General features: G+C 47.2%; 1 protein-coding gene across 2 annotated transcripts in view; it reads left to right on the plus strand.

Moving 5' to 3' along the window:
- LOC144946677 (solute carrier family 12 member 4-like) overlaps positions 1-18338 on the plus strand; it is an 89849-nt gene that overhangs the window by 49947 nt on the left and 21564 nt on the right. For both annotated transcript variants that reach the window (XM_078875757.1, XM_078875756.1), the window contains exons 5-14: positions 1060-1206; positions 2521-2575; positions 3391-3521; positions 5456-5697; positions 6742-6956; positions 9006-9170; positions 10027-10125; positions 13200-13257; positions 14865-15039; positions 16052-16170. In XM_078875757.1, coding sequence (XP_078731883.1) covers positions 1060-1206; positions 2521-2575; positions 3391-3521; positions 5456-5697; positions 6742-6956; positions 9006-9170; positions 10027-10125; positions 13200-13257; positions 14865-15039; positions 16052-16170 — 1406 coding nt within the window. The remainder of the gene's footprint in view (positions 1-1059; positions 1207-2520; positions 2576-3390; positions 3522-5455; positions 5698-6741; positions 6957-9005; positions 9171-10026; positions 10126-13199; positions 13258-14864; positions 15040-16051; positions 16171-18338) is intronic.

Consider the following 18338-nt stretch of genomic DNA (forward strand, 5'->3'; position numbering starts at 1 on the left):
GAAGCACAATGTTGATTCTAAATATAGGGGGGAAAAACTGGGGAAAAAATCCACGCGACCACAGGGAGAGACATGCAAGCTCTAAATATACAGGCGAAAAGGTTGGGATCGAATCTACGACATCCTTTATACCATGCCAGGCAATTAACATCTTGCCAGCGTGGCCATGACTGCACGACTTCCCCGACATTGACAGGGGATACACAGTGCCCCCCAGGAGGAGTGCTTATTCATCACGCTACTACAATCAAATGGACGTAGATTTCATTCTCACTACTGGAATGTACCCAAACTAAAGTGTGCAGAAACGAATTTAAGATGATTGGTGTTTTGTGCAGCCTTTGGTGGCCGGGCTGAAACCATTATGGTTTAGTCACGTGCTGCTGCCTGGATTGGAACCCAAGATTCAGCAGACCTCTGAGCCACCCAGCCACCTCTGGCTGTGATTTGATTTAAGAATCAATCCTCTTTCTTTTACATTGGGGTGAATGTAGCAGCCTCTAGTGGCTGAAGGGGGCATTTGAACCCATTACACACTATATATTGATCAAAACATATTTAATATTGCACGTCATTCGACGCATGCATCGGGACCTTAGAGAATCAATATTAAATAACGAATCGATGCATCCTTAAACCCCGAACACCCTCTCTGTCTTCGTTCTGTCTCTCTATCTCTTTGTGTCTTACAACCTATTTCCATCTCTCAAATCTTTCTCTCTTTTCTCTCTCTCTCCACCCTGCTGCCGCACCCATCTCTTTCATCTCTCCTTCCCTATCTCTCTCCACTCCTTTCCGCCACCATCACTCCTTCCTTCCCTCTCCCATTGTGCCCCCTCCCTCCACCTCTTTTTTTACGATCAGTGGAAACAAGAAGATGCTCGCTGTATTCCGCACTTTGCTTCGTTCATCATTTCGTAAATTTTTTTTTTAAATAATAACTTTGCTTTATGTAAACCCCCACCTCTCGCTCACTCTCTCTCACTCTCTCGCTCACTCTCTCGCTCACTCTCTCGCTCACCCACCTCTCTTGCCTTGGACATGTGCCCCCCGGTCTAGGCCCCCAGGATGGGCACCTTCATGGGCGTCTACCTGCCCTGCCTGCAGAACATCTTCGGAGTCATCCTCTTCCTGCGCCTCACCTGGGTGGTGGGCACGGCCGGCGTGCTGGAGGCGTTCTGCATCGTCTTCGTCTGCTGCTGCTGCGTACGTAGAGCCCCTTTCTTCGCCCAAGGCATCCGAGCAACCCTGGTGTAGAGCGGCACCTCAAGGCACACTGCATGGGCGGCACAGTATTCATGTGAAGTGATGATTTTAATGAACGTAATTAATTCACGTAAACCAGGCCTATGAAGCTCTCCATACCCATCCTCTCTGCGTCTTTCCTCTCTCATCTCACAACATCTCTATTATTTTATACGTTTCTCATCAACTGCATACCGACTTTCAAAGCAACATTTTTTTAAAGAAATTTTTACAAATTTCATTAAGGGCTATTAATGATTGCGTTTCTGTGCTTTTAGTTTGCCCCAATTATAAACCAATAATCGTTCTGGACCAGTGATCGGGCACAATGCCTGTCAAGTCTGGTGCCCTTTGATGTTTCATTCTAAGTGAGACCTTAAATCTGTGGCTCTTTAGTGAGGAATGTTAATTACGAGCGGTGTTTACAAGCAGAGTGAATTTGCATATCCAGCAGCTGAACAATAGTGTCAGTATTCTTGTCGAGTGTGCATATTGTAACGTGATTTGGCATAGCTGTAGTTGTTTTTAAAGACATCTCTGTTGATGCCACCAGACATCGCCATCACTTCTTTTTGATAATTGGGAAACATTCAGTAACACCAGTACTTAATGTCGAAAGCTTTCAGGGCATCGCAAGTGCAATCTCCCGCTACGTGTTTGTCAATCTTTCTTTCTGCTCTACACTGTAAAGAAGGAGGGACATACAGCCCCTCGGCCACCCACTGCTTGATGATGAACATTGGCCCATTTTGTATTTTTTCTCTTGTAAGGAAGTATTAATGATGCAATGTGGGGAGTCATTTATTTGTCCTTGTGAGCTCCATTCAGTTTAAATCCATTCCCCTGTCAAGGCAATACGATGGGCTTGGGCAATGACAATCATTGTTAATGGTTGACCATCATTTTTTATTGTACAAAATAATTCCCAAATATGGGCAAGGAGGATGGCAACTTCCAATCAGATCACAGACAGAGGTCACGTGACTGCCCAAGGTTGTGAACTCTGCAGACCAATTATTTTTCAAACTCTGTTTTCATTGGCCATAGAAAATTGCAACACTGTTTGACTGCCTTCCCAAGTTTGCCATCGTCGCACACAGCGATTGCGTTGCCAGTGACAATTGGCCAGCAATGATTGCCGTAAAATTGCCCGAATGTATATTGGCCTTGAGCTAAAATATATTTTGTGGAAGCCTCAGTGTCCTTACGTTGTAGGGCCACCGTCTGTGTTGAAGTGTCTGACGCTGAGCTTGTTAATTCATCCTCCCTGCACAGACCATGCTGACTGCGATATCAATGAGCGCCATCGCCACAAATGGTGTCGTTCCGGGTGAGTCTGGGTATTGGGGTCAAAAGGGGCGCCACGGTGGAGAGATGTTGACTACCTTGCCTGGTATCCAGGAGGTTGTGGCTTCTCCGAATCCTCGATGTTTTCCCCTCCACATTTATAATGAACATCACGCATTTAGAGTATTTGCCTGCTGTGAATGTCCACGTGATGAGGCACTTCGTTGAGCTGTCATTTGTGGCCAGCTCGTTTCTGAAAAAAAGCTTCAGAACTCGGAGAGCCTTACCTGGTAAAATTAAAATAGTTTAGTTTTTTTGTTGAGTTTTTAAAGGTCAGAGTCATCTCAGAGGAATACGAACACACACGACTGCACACATGAGAGTGTGCAAGTGTCGATAATAGTATCAATGATTCTAGTTCTTTATCCGGTGATGATGTTTGGAATGAATGGCTAATTTGTGATTGAGTAATTGTGCGCCGAGAATATTTGGCCTGAAACCCCCCTGGAAATGAGATATGAAGCTCAAGGTGTCTATCTTGCTTGAATTAACGTTGATAAATATCATGCTTGGAGCAAACCCATGAACACCCATGTAAATGTGGGACCATAACTCCATTGTGGGTGATGATGATGCCGATGATGATGCTGGACAACATTAAAGATTGGCCACTGAAGCTGTCAGGGTCTCCCATAGGTAGACCTTGCCGATCGTATATTGGTTTACGTCACCATGTCAACTCGAGCACTGGGAGACAAAATGTGCTCCGTTGTGCTTTGGTACTGGCCACACCGCCCATCCGCGAACTGCCACGAGCCTCACTTGATGCTCGCTAACAGCGGGTGCCGTCGATTGCAGCGGGCGGCTCCTACTTCATGATCTCGCGCTCGCTGGGCCCTGAGTTTGGCGGCGCCGTCGGCCTCTGCTTCTACCTGGGCACCACCTTCGCTGCCTCCATGTACATCCTGGGCGCCATCGAGATCCTGCTGGTGAAACGTTCACACGCTCACGCACGCGCGCGCACGCGACGGTGTTATCCAGTGTGTCCACGTCCCTTTGCACCTTCACGCACAGTCCTTGTGCTGTCTGAATATGTTTTGACAGTCACACACACTCGACAGTTCTATCCAAACAAAATGCGTTGTGATCTTCACGCACACATACAACAGCTCTATCCAATGTGAATGCATTCTGAAATTATCACACGCACACCGACACGTAAGACCCTATCCATTGTGAACAGAGACAAAGGTCTCCAGTATAACCTGAACAACTGTTGGAGCAAGTGCTGTTAGCGAGCACTTATGAAGGCCAGCACAGCACATGAGAGGGTTGGTTTGCCAACACTATGCCCGGCTGCCTTGGTCTCGCCAGTGGTGATGTTTACACACCGCACCAGGTACTCATTTGAGGTTGAGTTGATCTAGGGAAGGACCATGACCAGTTCAGATAATCATCACTGGTGTTGGCCGTGAGCGGGAATCGAACTCGGGTCACTGGGTGTTTGTAGTGCAGCGCACACAGACACACACTCGGCAGCCTATCCAATGTGAACATGTTCTGATATTCACACACACACACACTTAAAAGTCCTGTCCAGTTTGAACATGTTCCGACCATATTATAGATGTACGAATTGTGAACGCATTCCACACGCACAACACCCCTATCCAGTCAGAATACATTTTTACCTAACTCACACATGACGACTATGCACTGTGGACACGTTCATTGACACATACACACACAACAGCTCCAACCACCATTGGAACCTCCTTTGCCAGTAGCAAAATATGATAATTGGTTTTTTATCTGGCAACAAAACTGACACCTTTTTTTTTACAAAGAGTCATGTTTGCATTGACCACAATACCTGCGGTCGGAATGCAAATAAAAAAACACAACGCTGATAATGTATGCACTGTCCTTGAAATTGATTGGTCCACACCCGAGACAGCTTTTCTTAGAGCCTAGTCTCACATGGTGTTGGACCAGATGACGCCAAAAGGCTCCAACCAGTCAAACACATGATCTTCAACCACAAGCGATGGCCCAGCCAGTGTGAGCATTAAACACATTCCGACCTTCATGGACACACTGCAGGCCTTCCTAATGTGAACATCTTCTGTATGAAACCAGGATGTTGGGCCTAGTCAACCCCCAACCACGATTTGAATTCTCAACTTTCCGATCGCAAACCGTTCGCTCTACCGCTCAGCCACATGGCCAGATTTTAACGTGCAATTTTATTGAGGTCACTGTGTGTGTTATTTTGGTGTAGTCTGGGACAGTTTTTGCTGTTGTTTAGCTCCCTTTCCCATGCTTGGGAATTGTTGTGCACTTATGCACTTTTAACTTACATACTTGATCTATTTTAGGTTTTTTTTTTCTATCGATTTGCTTACCTTTCCTATACTTTTCACTCTGATTGTTTATTGTATTGTTTGTTGTTGTAACTTTCTGACACACCCCCTTACTGGACATCTGTTGAATAAAAAAGAAAAAACTCATAGCTTATCGGATATCTCCAGTCTAAATAAAGATTCTGAGTCTGGATTGTCATTATTATGCTGCCGCGCCAACCCCCGTGCTCTGGTAGCGAGATGTTAATTACCTCGCCTGGTATGCAGGAGGTTGTAGGTTCGATCCCAACCCTAATGCCTGTGTATTTGGAGTTTGCATGGTCGCCCTGTGGTTGCGTACATTTGTATCCGGTTCCTCTGGTTTCTCCCTCTTCATTCCGAATCAACGTGCGTTTAAGAGTATTTGGCGGCTATGAATTTCCACGCGATAAACCACTTCGTTGGGCTACCATTTATGGCCAGGTCGCCTCTGAAAAAAAAAATATCTGTAAAGCTCAGCGGTCCTTACCCGGCAAAACAAAGATAGCTTCATCTTTTTGTTTCTCTCGCCCGCCGCCCAGACGTACATTGTTCCGTCGGCGGCGATCTTCCGCGCGGAGGACGGCGGGAGCGAGGCGGCGGCGATGCTCAACAACATGCGCATGTACGGCACGGCCTTCCTCGCCTTCATGGCCGTAGTGGTGTTCGTGGGGGTCAAGTACGTCAACAAGTTCGCCATGCTCTTCCTCGCGTGCGTCATCCTCTCCATCCTGGCCATCTACGTTGGAGCCATCAAGACGGCCTGGAGTCCGCCGCACTTCCCGTGAGTCGCAACTTTCCGCTTCAGCGGACCGAGCTGACCGGCGTGGTGTCGCTTGGTCAACTCAAGCCACCCCCCCCCCCCCCCCCAACGTGGGCCGTACAGCGCCTGGGAGGCCGTCACCCAGCAATGGTTTGAGACGAGCGTTGTTCGTGTACAAATGCTCTAGACCAGTGTTCTTCATTGCAAGGCCCGCGGGCCACTGGTGGTAGTGGCCTTTAGTGCGGCTCCTCCTGACGTGCGGCCCCTGACATGGGGTGAAAACACCCCATCATGCTGTCAGAGCCAATGGCTTCAAATGTGTGGCGGCCCTCACACTGATGATGTCTTATCGGCGAAAGTGGCCCCCACTCTCAAAATGAGTGCCATGAAAACTGCTGCATGAGTCAATAGTTGTTGGTGACGTGCGGTGGAATTTATAATCGCAAGGGCTTTGCCGTCTCTTACTGTGTGGACACTGGAGTCGCGTGAAGAGTTCCCGGACGTAGTTATCTGCGTCGTTCTGTAACACACAGGGTTGCATTGCTCCGCGGGAGAATGGATTACTCATCTCTTGATGTGAACACCGATGGCACAATCGGGGGTAAATTAGTGGGAAAAGACAAATAAAAAAATACATTGAATAAAGTGACGTGATGATTGCCTCGCATCACTCACTCACACCACCACTATTAAATTAGCACCAGCAGCACCAACACCACGATAATTGACATCACTTTGAACACGAACGGCATCAACACTCCGTTTCCACTGCCGGCATCAGCACCACCTTCAAGACCAACACTGCCGCCAACACCGCTGCCATCAACGCCATAATCAACACTGCCAACACCAACCCCAACACCAACCCCACAAACATTGTCACCACCGTCAAACACCAAGATCATCAGATGCCGTTGTTACGTAACTCCCTTCTGCTCACCGGGTTTCTCCTTTGGCGTCCAAGATTAAGCAAGCCGAATAGACGTCAAATTAGTTGCAGAAACGTCTCCCGCGTCGCCCTAAACCCCGCCCGGCTGCCTTGCTTAGAGGAAATCCCTTTGACAGGATCTGCATGCTGGGGAACCGCACCCTGTCGCAGAAAGACTTTGACGTCTGCGCCAAGACGACGCTGCAGGAGAACGACACGCTTGTCACGACCAAGCTGTGGAGCTTGTTCTGCGACTCGGCCTTCCTCAACGCCTCCTGCGACGAGTACTTCGACATCAACAACGTCACCGAGGTGCCGGGCATCCCAGGCATGGCCAGCGGAGCAATCCTTGGTAATTCACCTGACGGCAGGGTAGACACACAACTCCCGATTAGCGCGGTTGGCTACCAGAGGTGCGTAATAAGTTCAACGCACACAGAAAAAGATCCTAGATTTGAAGTTATCGTGACTGCAAGGATTCGTACTCTTTGGGTTTTTCGGTAAAGTCACGTAGGTACAAAATAAATACATTAAAAACAACTCAATTAAATCACGGCTTTTCGGAGGCAACACAAGCTTCCGTCTTCAGGTGGAACCGTTATAGCCAAATTCACTGTGTTGCCTCCGAAACGTCGTGATTTAATTTAGTTGTTTATCATTTATTTATTTTTAACCTACGTGACCTTACCGAAAGAAACAAAGAGTACGGACAAAGATCCCCCATATAACCTTAACAGACTGTTGGGGCAAGTGCTGTTAGCGAGCACCTAAGTTAGCGAGCACCCAAGTTCACCGCACACAGACACACACACACACGTGGATGCTTTTTCAACCAGGGGTATTAATAGCCGGAATTTCTCATCGTTCTTTGACAGCGTTGTCTATTCAGCACATCCAAAACAAATGGAATAACGCCACCGATCCCAAAAATCGTTAGGGTTTTAATCACGACTGCATTTTGTTTGATTCTCACATGTCACGACTCTCACACTGGGTGCCTGAAAAGGTTGAAACACACCACTCGAACGTATTCACACGGCTGGTCGCGCTGGACACGCTGCGTGATGGTACATCTCTAAATAATTAAAATGTTTTCTTTTTTAAATACCACTTTGCCAGTATTTCCCAAATACTGTACAGATGTGGCCATTGGTAAGTCACGTGGTGAGTCCTGTAGCAATTGGTGCAGGGCCTTCGTAGTTTTTGACATAGTAGCGACACGGATGATTTCATTGCGCGTTTATTTCTGTTGTTGCTGGTGTTAAAGAAGAAAAATGTCCCTTAGGTTTGATCTTCCACGAAGCTCATTGTCCAACCTAAGCCACATCCGCACGTAACATAGCATGATGCACAAGTGGAAAATGTTCCAGAACAGACCGTACAACCAATAACGATGCAATGCCCGATCCACAATATTTATTTATACCGGAGGAATCCGATGAGCTATAAAGTTCGTTTTCACAGATGTCCAGGAGGGGCGGGTAGGAACGTAACACGACAAAAACCTAAAAGAGGAGTGAAAAGTGTAGGAAAGGTAAATAAATCACTTACAAAAAATATACAAAACTAAACTATTTTCATCTTACCAGGTAAAGCCCGCTGAGCCATTATCTTAATTTTCAGAAGCGACCTGGCCACAAATAATAGCTCAACAAAGTGGCTTACCGTGATGCGGTTATCTGGCTTGACCACCAGAATGTTCAATTGCAGTTGTTGCTCTGCATACGTTGTATGTGTGTATGTTGAACTTCTTTCGCACCGTACGTAGCCAACCGTGGCTAATCGGAGGTGCGGGGGAGAAGAAGTATTGTCACGAGAACAGTCGTGTCGCTCGTTGCGCTGTGTCTCGCAGAGCACGTGTGGAACAGTTACTCCGGCAAAGGGAGACCTCGCAGAGAAGGTTGTGGTTGGTGGTGGTTCTGATGGCGGTTGTGTTGATGGTGGTTGTGATGGGATGGGGACAAGAAGAAAACTAATAATAATCGTCACGCGAAGAGTGATGTCACTCGTTGCGCTGTGTCTGGCAGAGAACGTGTGGAGCAGTTACTCCGGCAAGGGAGACCTCGCAGAGAAAGTTGTGGTTGATGGTGGTTCTGATGGTGGTTGTGATGATGGTGGTTGTGATGGAGATGATGGTGATGGGGACAAGAAGAAGAAAACTAATAATAATCGTCACGCGTAGAGTGATGTCGCTCGTTGCGCTGTGTCTGGCAGAGCACGTGTCGAACAGTTACTCCGGCAAGGGAGACCTCGCAGAGAAAGTTGTGGTTGATGGTGGTTCTGATGGTGGTTGTGATGATGGTGGCTGTGATGGGGATGATGGTGATGGGGACAAGAAGAAGAAAACTAATAATAATCGTCACGCGAAGAGTGATGTCGCTCGTTGCGCTGTGTCTGGCAGAGAACGTGTGGAGCAGTTACTCCGGCAAGGGAGACCTCGCCGAGAAGGCCGGGGTGGAGGCCGTGGGCGGAGGGGAGTACCCGAGCCGCACGCTCCCTTACGTGTTCGCCGACATCGCCACCTCCTTCACTGCCCTCGTCGGGATCTTCTTCCCGTCCGTGACCGGTTTGTCTTTTTGCGCAGGGTTTGTCAACTTTGTCATCGACCGTCGTCGTTGCTGCTGTTGTTGTTCTTCGTGCCAGCGTTTCCACCGTGTCATTGTAACAGTGACGTTGTTACGACGTCGATTATCATCATCACCGTCATTTTAACATTGTTAATACTGGTAGGAACCCACTGGTTCCACCAGCCCACAGGGGATTATTGTGTCCGTCCGTCCGTCGTGCAGGGAGGGGCTGGTGGGGAGGGGCTGGGTGGGGAGGGTGGGGAGGGGCTGGGTTGGGAGGGTGGGGCTGGGTGGGGGATGTGAGGGGTGGGGCTGGGTGGGGAGGGGAGGGCTGGTCACCTCGTGGTGCCCTTATAAAACTCAACGTTTAACCTACTCACGCCGGCTTGTGCCCGCCCTCACAGTCGGGCATATTTGCGAAATACACCACGCCGCCGTTGACCCTGGCCATTGACCGAGCAACCCAACGTTCCTACCAGCTCCCTCCGCAGGAATGTGTTAATCGTTGGATCCTGCCGTTGTGTAATTGTTCGAAAACTTGAATTGCCATCCAGAGGTCGCCGGTTCCATTCCAACGCCCGGTGCGTCGCTCGAAACGATGGTGCCGAATTCGTAAATCCCTCCGCCACTGTGTGATAGATTAAAGTGTGAACACTTTCACCTCTTGAACTCGATGTCTAATCGGTGTGGAAGAGGAGGCCAATTTACTTCTAGAGGGGTTCTCTCTTTAGTGGTGGAGGCCCTTTCAGCAGCAGTGGCGTGAGCGAGCAACCGCAGGGTTGCAGATAATTCTGAATCGTTAAATCGCGCGGTGGCTTGCGTTTGGTGTTGACACATCGTCTCTCCGTGTTACAGGCATCATGGCCGGCTCCAATCGCTCGGGGGATTTGAAGGACGCTCAGAAGTCCATTCCCATCGGGACCATAATGGCAATCGCCACCACCTCCACTGTGTGTATCCTCTCCGAAGCCAAAGGCGTTTCTCTATAAACACACGGTCCTGACCAGGATGTCGCTCCTGTCTGAGACCCACATGGGACCCAATTAGTTTTTCGCAGGGAAGCCCACGTGTGTCAAACACACCATTTGTTTTCCGTGCAAGTGAGGTCACCTTAGGGGTTCCCTGTCAGTGGAGTTCAGTGCAATGGAGACATGGGTGTGAACATGAGAGTTTAACAGTTAATGTGGTCCAACACATCATGGCATATACCGCTGTAACGTAGCGGCCCTAACCAATTACCCACCCATACCCAGTGCAGTACATACACATGGCGTAACTGTCATTTTTATAGTTGTTCACATAGCCAAACTTTTCACTTATCCTCCTATACATCAGTCCCCAGCAAGTCGGAAATGCAATATTGCACCATGCCTATATTATATCATGTGTATGTGGAACTTCTTTCGTACCATACGTAGCCAACCATGCTGTTCGATGTAATTCGAGTAAAGCTGAAAATGCTGATGGGTCATTAAACAAAATAGAAATGTAGATGTTTAGAACATTCTCAAATCAATGAAGGCTTGCTATGTATTATGCATGTGCGTGTGTTCTCTACTGTTATGGGGGAGCAGTAGTGAGTAGTTCGCGCGCTGTGCTATGAACCCGGCGACCGGAGTTCGATTCCCGCTCACGGTCCTGGGCCTCCCCTAGGTCGACTCGGCCTCAAATGAGTACCTGGTGCAAGTGTGTAAACATCGCCACTGGGGAGACAAAGGCGGCCGGGCGTGGTGCTGGCCACCCACCCCCTCGTGTGCTGTGCTGAACAGCACTTGCCTCAACACTGTTGAAGGCTATCTGGGGTGTTTTTTCTTCGCTTTTGTGTGCTGTGTATGCAAATGTTTAACTATCTTTTGCATTATATCCTGCTGAGAGCAAATATTTGACCTTAGGATAATGATAATTCGATTCCTGTGTGCAGGCTCTCATTATACTTTCAAATGCGAATATTTGTATTTTTCTGTCTAATTTCATAGGAAATTTCAATATTGATTTCTGACTGGATAAGTATTTGCCTTGCTCGATCAAGAAACATCGACTTTGATCGATGATGTCCTCAATAGTGCTGTTTGTTGCTGGTCATTTGGTATTTTGTGGGTCCTGTGCTCTGCAAGCTTTGATTAGATGTTTTTACAATTACTTGGTTATTATTTGCACAAGCACGTTCAGCAAAACAATTCAACACGTTAGTCAATAACACGGAGCCCTTGCATATGTCAGAATCAGAATATGAATTTAGACTGGAGGAATCCGATGAGCTATAAAGCTTTTTTTCACAGATGTCCACCAGGGGCAGGTAAGAATGTAACAACAACAAGCAGTACAAAAACACAAAGTACAAGAAAGGTAAACAAATCACCCAAACACATACAAACAAACATCTTCTTGGTTCTTTCGGTAAAGTCACGTAGAAGGGAAATAATAAAATAATAAAAATTAAACATCTTTTTTTTATAAAATAAAACGTAATCAAATGTTTTATTTTTATTATTTTATTATTTCCCTTCTACGTGACTTTACCGAAAGAACCAAGAAGATGAATCCCTGCAGTCACGAAAGCTTTAAATAGAAACATACAAACAAACCTAAGCCATCCCCATCCTTCCAGGCAAAGCTATTTTCCTAAACGTTACCTATGCTTTTAGTTTATTTTCAGGCTACGCAATCTTGCTGACGAATGTGTTTAATGTTTTTGATTGAAGAAAAAAAAGTATCTTCAAAATGTTGCATTTGTAAAGAGGTTATTGAAATTCACGTTTATAATTATCGTGCACATCTGCGATGTCTACGCCACTCGCCGTTAAATTGTAGGCACCTGAAATTAATTAATTTATAGACTAAATCAATTATTGCATTCCTGATGTGTTCATCAAATCACGACTCCTTTTAATGTGCGCACAATTTATGTGCACAAATTAAAACGTTTCTTGTGCACTGGAATAATTTCAATTCATGAACACACAGACTTGATGCACGTTAATGCATGCCTAGTTTATATGAATTATGCGTGAATTTATGGGAGCATCATGAACCCAGCCCCCAAAATTTCGACTCCTGGCCATGGCTGACACCACGGTTCCTGAACCCCTCTTCACCAAACCACACTGACCAGCGTGGTGAAATATGGTCAAGCAGCCCCAATGACTGACACAACGTATATGTCGGGAGCCCTTCATCCAGCAGTGGATTGACAAATGACTGCAAAATTTCTGTAAATGTATCTATAGGCTAGTCAAAGTAACAACACAAACCATGTGCCATAGTTCAAATCGTTCGGTACAAACCAGGCAAGTTTTGATTCTTGAGTCAAAACGTCACCATTTAATTACATTTACGGGGAGGTGAATTGTTACATGTGGATGAGACTAGCCGTACATTGGTTATAGTATACTGATGATTCCTAACAAGGGGTGACGCCGGTGTGCAGTTATCTCATCACCTTGTTCTGCTGCTGTTGAAAAGAATGCGGCAACAATTTCGTTTTGAGTTGGTGGCATAAAACAAGGGGCTTGTGTGTACGTGATACGCATAGTACCGGGGATGCCACGTGACATGCAAGGCATGATGGGAGGATTGATCGTATGGTCAAAACCGCACCTTTTTGCTGTCCATAAATCACGTTTTGCATTGTATATTACTTTGTTTTCTCTCCCGATGAGTATTTCTTTTAATCGCCAAAAGTTTACGTTGGTTTATTTTCCAGTTGCCTTCTGTATAACACGTAGGCTTCCGCGACCAATGTTATCCATAATAGAGATGTTTTTGGGTGAGATTGCGTGAATATAAATCTACTCGAATTGTAAATGTGTTGTGGGTTTGCTCTCCAACACACCGGTGTGCTGTACTAGCAACGATTTGGCACGTTTTGTTTTACGTGACAAACCTCACTAATTGGCTGTGTCGGGTGGTGGCGGGTTTAACGCCACATTTTGTTTTACGCAATCTAACCCAAAACCACCTCTATTACGAATTGCCTTCTGTAGCCTCTCAAATGGGTTCGCAGTCCTTCACTGACACGCGTGGCTCAGATCTCACCAGCGTCATTCTGTTCGGAGCCTGCGTCGAGGGAGTCGTCTTAAGGGACAAGTAAGTAATTAAAATTTTACATTCAGCTGTAAATTTTGTCTGCATTAAAAAATAAATAAGTACGTTTCACACGTAGGCTTTCGCGACCAATATCCATAATAGAGGTTTTTTGGGGTTTGATCGCGTAAATATATTTCGCGTAAATATATTTAAATCGTGTAAATAAATTTAAATATATATATATATTTACGCGATCTAACCCCAAAATATATTTAAATCGCGTAAATATATATATATTTACGCGATCTAACCCCAAAAAAACCTCTTATGCACTCTCCGTTGTGATGTTAATATTTTTTTGAGCGTACAGAACCACATTATGGTCTTGATGTCTGGCTTAATCAAATATAAATATTAAGGGACTACATTGTCAGTAGTATACATACGTTGAAAAACGAATTAATCATATCACAGCCTTTTTAAAGAATACAAATAAAAAATAGTTTTTTTCTCTCTAAAATTATCATTGTTAAAAGTAGGAAGTGGTCATGTTAATAAATTTTGTTTTCATTTCATTTGGGATAAGTATGTATGTTGAACTCGCTGTACCTAGCCAACCGGGCGAATCGAAAGTGCGATAAACCTTGACAACTTGTTGTCGAGATGCCCCTAAGATTGAGATTATTAAGTCAGAGATCACAACCACACAGTGTGCGCTTCCATGAACATGTTGGATACAGTTGACCTATTAACCACACGTCTCTTCCTGCAGTAGAAAATTAACGACTGATAGATCCAAAGTGGACACATGGAACCAACTGAATTGCGTTCATGAGATACAAATCAGTTTGAGACTTTAGAACTGTCTGAGCCTCGGGTATTTACCATTGTTCAACTCGTTTAACAAAAAAAAGTGGTTTGATAAGCAATTTATATTACTTTTACCCAGGATTGCCTGACTGAGTCTCAAGTATCTTCTTTAGAAGGACCCTGCCGGGCTTTTTCAGTAGGGGGTGATGTTGCAGCCGTGAAATTTTCAAGGAATTTTTCATCATTGGGATGTTTGGCCAATACTAATTCCGTTGGATTTTTTTTAAGCTATGGAAGGAAACCAGAGAGCCCGGAGTAAACCCATGCAGAACAGAGGGAGAGAACATTCCGATTGCCGAACAAATACGTTATAAGGTCGCACATATTACACACAAAATGATTGCTTCAAATGAGCCACAACACCTTGCTGATCTCGTCAAGGAGCATAGACCATCACGCAAACTCGGTCATCCTCGCAGCGGCTTTTGGCTGGCCGTCGACCAAAGACGGTCACTGCATTGCGCGCTTTCAGATGCGTTTTTGCGGCCGTCTGGAATGCTCTTGCGATGTTAGGAAGTCACTGGAGCTACACTTAAATCTAGATTGAAAACTGATTTCTGTAGAACTGCTGGTATTTAGTTTGTTGTCCTTCCCTCGCACCTCCAATTAGCACGGTTGGTTACGTACGGTGCAAAAACAAAGTTCAACATACATACGTAACTCCACGCAGAAGTGCACCCGAGTCAGGAATCAAGCTCAGGGGCCCTTGCGGTGAGGCACACGCGTTACCGCTGTGCCCACCGTGCCACCATTTTTTCCGCGTGATTCACAAAGCCGTGCGGCCATTGGTGGCGCAGGTTTGGCGAGGCCGTGAGGGGAAACCTGGTGGTGGGCACCCTCGCGTGGCCTTCGCCGTGGGTCATCGTCATCGGATCGTTCTTCTCCACGTGCGGGGCGGGCCTCCAGAGCCTGACGGGGGCACCCCGTCTGCTGCAGGCCATCGCCAAGGACAACATCATCCCCTTCCTGCAGGTGTTCATCGTCATGATGATTGCCGCCATCATCGTGGTCGTCATCATCACAAATTATCATTATCGTCGCGAGTATCGTAATTGTCAACGTTGTCAACGTCAACGTCATAGTCGACAAAATGTGAATATCATCATCTCTATTTAAAGCTTTCGTGACTGCAGGGATTCATCTTCTTGGTTCTTTCGGTAAAGTCACGTAGAAGGGAAATAATAAAATAATAATAATAAAAACATAATAAAATAATTTTCACGACGTTTTGGCTACAACGCAAGCAGCTGTCTTCAGGTGAAGAAAGAACCAAGAAGATGAATATCATCGTTGTCAATATCATCATAATAAGAATTGTCAAGATCGCCGCGAGTATTGTAATTGTTAACATCGTCAACGTCATCATCAGTCAACACCGTCGTCATCACTCATAACCTTCATCATCGTCGTTATCAATGTCAGCAGCATGATGTTGGTATTGCTGGCATTAGAGAATTTGCGAAATACGAGTAATCTGGCAGAGTCTGCAACCATCACGCCTCCTCCATGGCTCCCTCAATCGCTCACCTGCTCCAACGTCGTCTCTCAGAGTTATTCGTGAACAAAACCGTCCGATAGCTATTTTGAATAATTTCCCAAACCCTTTCATTGCTCGCCATAGCGGGCGGTATACCGGATCGGGTGTGCCAGGTGCAGAAATAGTTTCTGGGTCACTGACCCGAAAATAAGACTCTTAGTGGTCACCCATCCAAACACTGTGGCAGGCTCAACTTTGCTCAGCTTCTGAGATCTAATAAGACCAGGGGCATTCGGGTGATTTGGTCATAGGTACTAAAACTATGAACTAAAACTAAACTAGTTTTATTTTACCAGGTAAGGCACACTGAGCTATATAGCTCCAGGCGTCGGTGTCTAGTCAATCCCACAACCTCCTGTATACCAGGCGAGGTAGTTAACATCTCGCCACCGTGGCAAGGTGTCTTGTTCCATACCCAACGTTATCTTATTGCGTTTTCCTTTTCAGGTTTTCGGCCATGGCAAAGCCAATGGGGAGCCCACATGGGCACTGCTGCTCACGGCCGGAATCGCCGAGCTCGGCATTCTCATCGCGTCGCTCGACATGGTGGCGCCCATCCTCTCCATGTACGGAGGACGCCCCAGCTCTACGCTTACGCGTGGGCGGCAGTGGTTGTTTGTGTGTGCGTGTCGTGTCTGTGGGTGCGATCGGGTGCGTGTGAATGTGTCGGTGCGATCGGGTAGTTGTGTGGGTGCGATTGGATATGTGTGTGAGAATTGGGTATGTGTGCGTGTGTGTGTGGGTGCGATCGGGTATGTGTGTGTGTGTGTTGCGTGTGTGGGTGCAATTGGGGTATGTCTGTGGGTATGATTGGGTATGTGTGTTGTGTGTGGGTGCGATCAGGTATGTGTTGCATGTAGGTGTTATCGGGTGTGTGTGTGTTGTTCAGAAGAAGAGCTACTCCTTGTTGTTTGGCAATCTCCTGCCCCGAGTAGAGGACTGTCCATCCCTCATGGTGGCAGGAGCCAGAGCCGGTCCACCGGACCTCCTGAATACGGCAGAGATCCAGGCGGTACCGGTCCAGCTCCCGACAGAGGAGTGGCAGCCTCTCCTCCCCAGTGAGGGTTCGAACATTCCACGTGGCCACCCGGAGTGGTTTTTAGTTGTTTCTGGAGGAGCCCCGAGGGTAAGGATTCAGTCTCCTGGCTCCGCCAAATGGGGTTTGGCCAGGAGACGTCATAGACGCCTGTCCCCCTGGGGCCTCCAGCACAAGCTTATTAATTAGATTTTTCAGTCGTGGTTTCATATTAATTAATTGAAATTGAAGGTGGAGGGGTTACCAGCCCTTCGCACCCATCCAGAGTCCCGGTTTGGCCGCTGTGGTGGTTACAAATGCCATGAGGGGAATGGCCAATCTAAATAGGCCCTCCCCACGGCACCTTCCGCCACAACGTTGCCATCTGGCACCAACGAGTTGGTAGGGGGTTGTTTTTGCCGGATAGAATGAAGGGGGCGTGGGAGCGTGGTGGTGAGGTGTGGAAAGCTGTAAGCCCCAGGCTATTATGGGCTCGCCTTCCCATCAACCAGAGGCGAGGAGTGGTGGTCGTGGTTATTTATGCCTCCACCTAAGATGAACATCCGTGGATGGATGCAGGCAAGGCCGATGAGTCAGATGCCTTCTATGACCTCATGTCACAGGTGCTAGCTAAAGCGGACCCTCAGGATAGAGTAATCATGTTTGGTTACTTCAATGCCCGAGTTGGTCATGATGCTGGCACCTGATCTGGATTGATTGGAAGGCATGGGCCAGATCAGCTCAATAACAACAGCAGGAGGCTGCTAGATTTTTGTGCAGCCCATGGGCTTGTAATTACCAACACGCTGTTCCGGCATCGGCGCATCCACATAACATCATGGATGCATGCTGGGGTCTAAGCAAGAACATCTGCTGGACTACATAGTGACGGAACAGCGGATGCGGGCCCATGTCCTTGACACCAGGACCTACCGTGGGGCTGATCTGCCCACTGACCATCGACTTGTCATCTGTAAGATGCACCTGCCATTCTTCCCTCTGGTGGTGGGTGTACACCCAGGACCCCATTCAAACCCATAGTGGCATGTTCTCAGCTAGCTGATGAACGTTGCAAGCGAGAATTTCATCATCGCTTGTGGCTGAGGTTGGCATCGTCCCACACTCCTCCAGATGTCGAGGGGAAATGGGCGGGATTTAGGACTGTGGCTCATTCAGTTGCAATGGCTGCTTTTGGAGACCCTGGCTGACAGAGGTGTTCAGGCTGGCTGAGAAAAAGCGACAGGCCCACTCATCAGCGACAGCATCCCACGTCGGAGAATGAGGAGGCTTACCGCACCCTTTGCTCGGAGGTTCGGAGAGTCGTGAGGCGCTGCAAGGATGGGTGGTGGTCGCGGATTGCTGAGGAGATGGAGTCTGCCTCAATGGCCCACGATCACAAATCGCTCTATAATGCCATCAAAAAAGTAACCTGCAGCGCCATACCCATTACCATCATTAGGGGAAAGAACGGTGATCCAATCTCCGACCCCCAGGAACAAGTTTGCAGATTTGCTGAGCATTTCTGTGAGGTCATGGGGGAGGGGAAATCCCTCAGCCTGGAAAACAACGTGGGACAAAGTGGGGATGACCCTGCTGAGGCTGCGGTGCCCCTGTGAGTGGCTGGCTGAGGTGCCATCTGTTAAAGAAGTACTGAAGGCGATCCGGAGTCTGAGACCAGGAAAGGCACCGGGCAGAGATGATCTCCCAAGCGAAATGCTG

Source organism: Lampetra fluviatilis, chromosome 42 (assembly GCF_964198595.1).
Source record: "Lampetra fluviatilis chromosome 42, kcLamFluv1.1, whole genome shotgun sequence".
NCBI lineage: Eukaryota > Metazoa > Chordata > Hyperoartia > Petromyzontiformes > Petromyzontidae > Lampetra > Lampetra fluviatilis.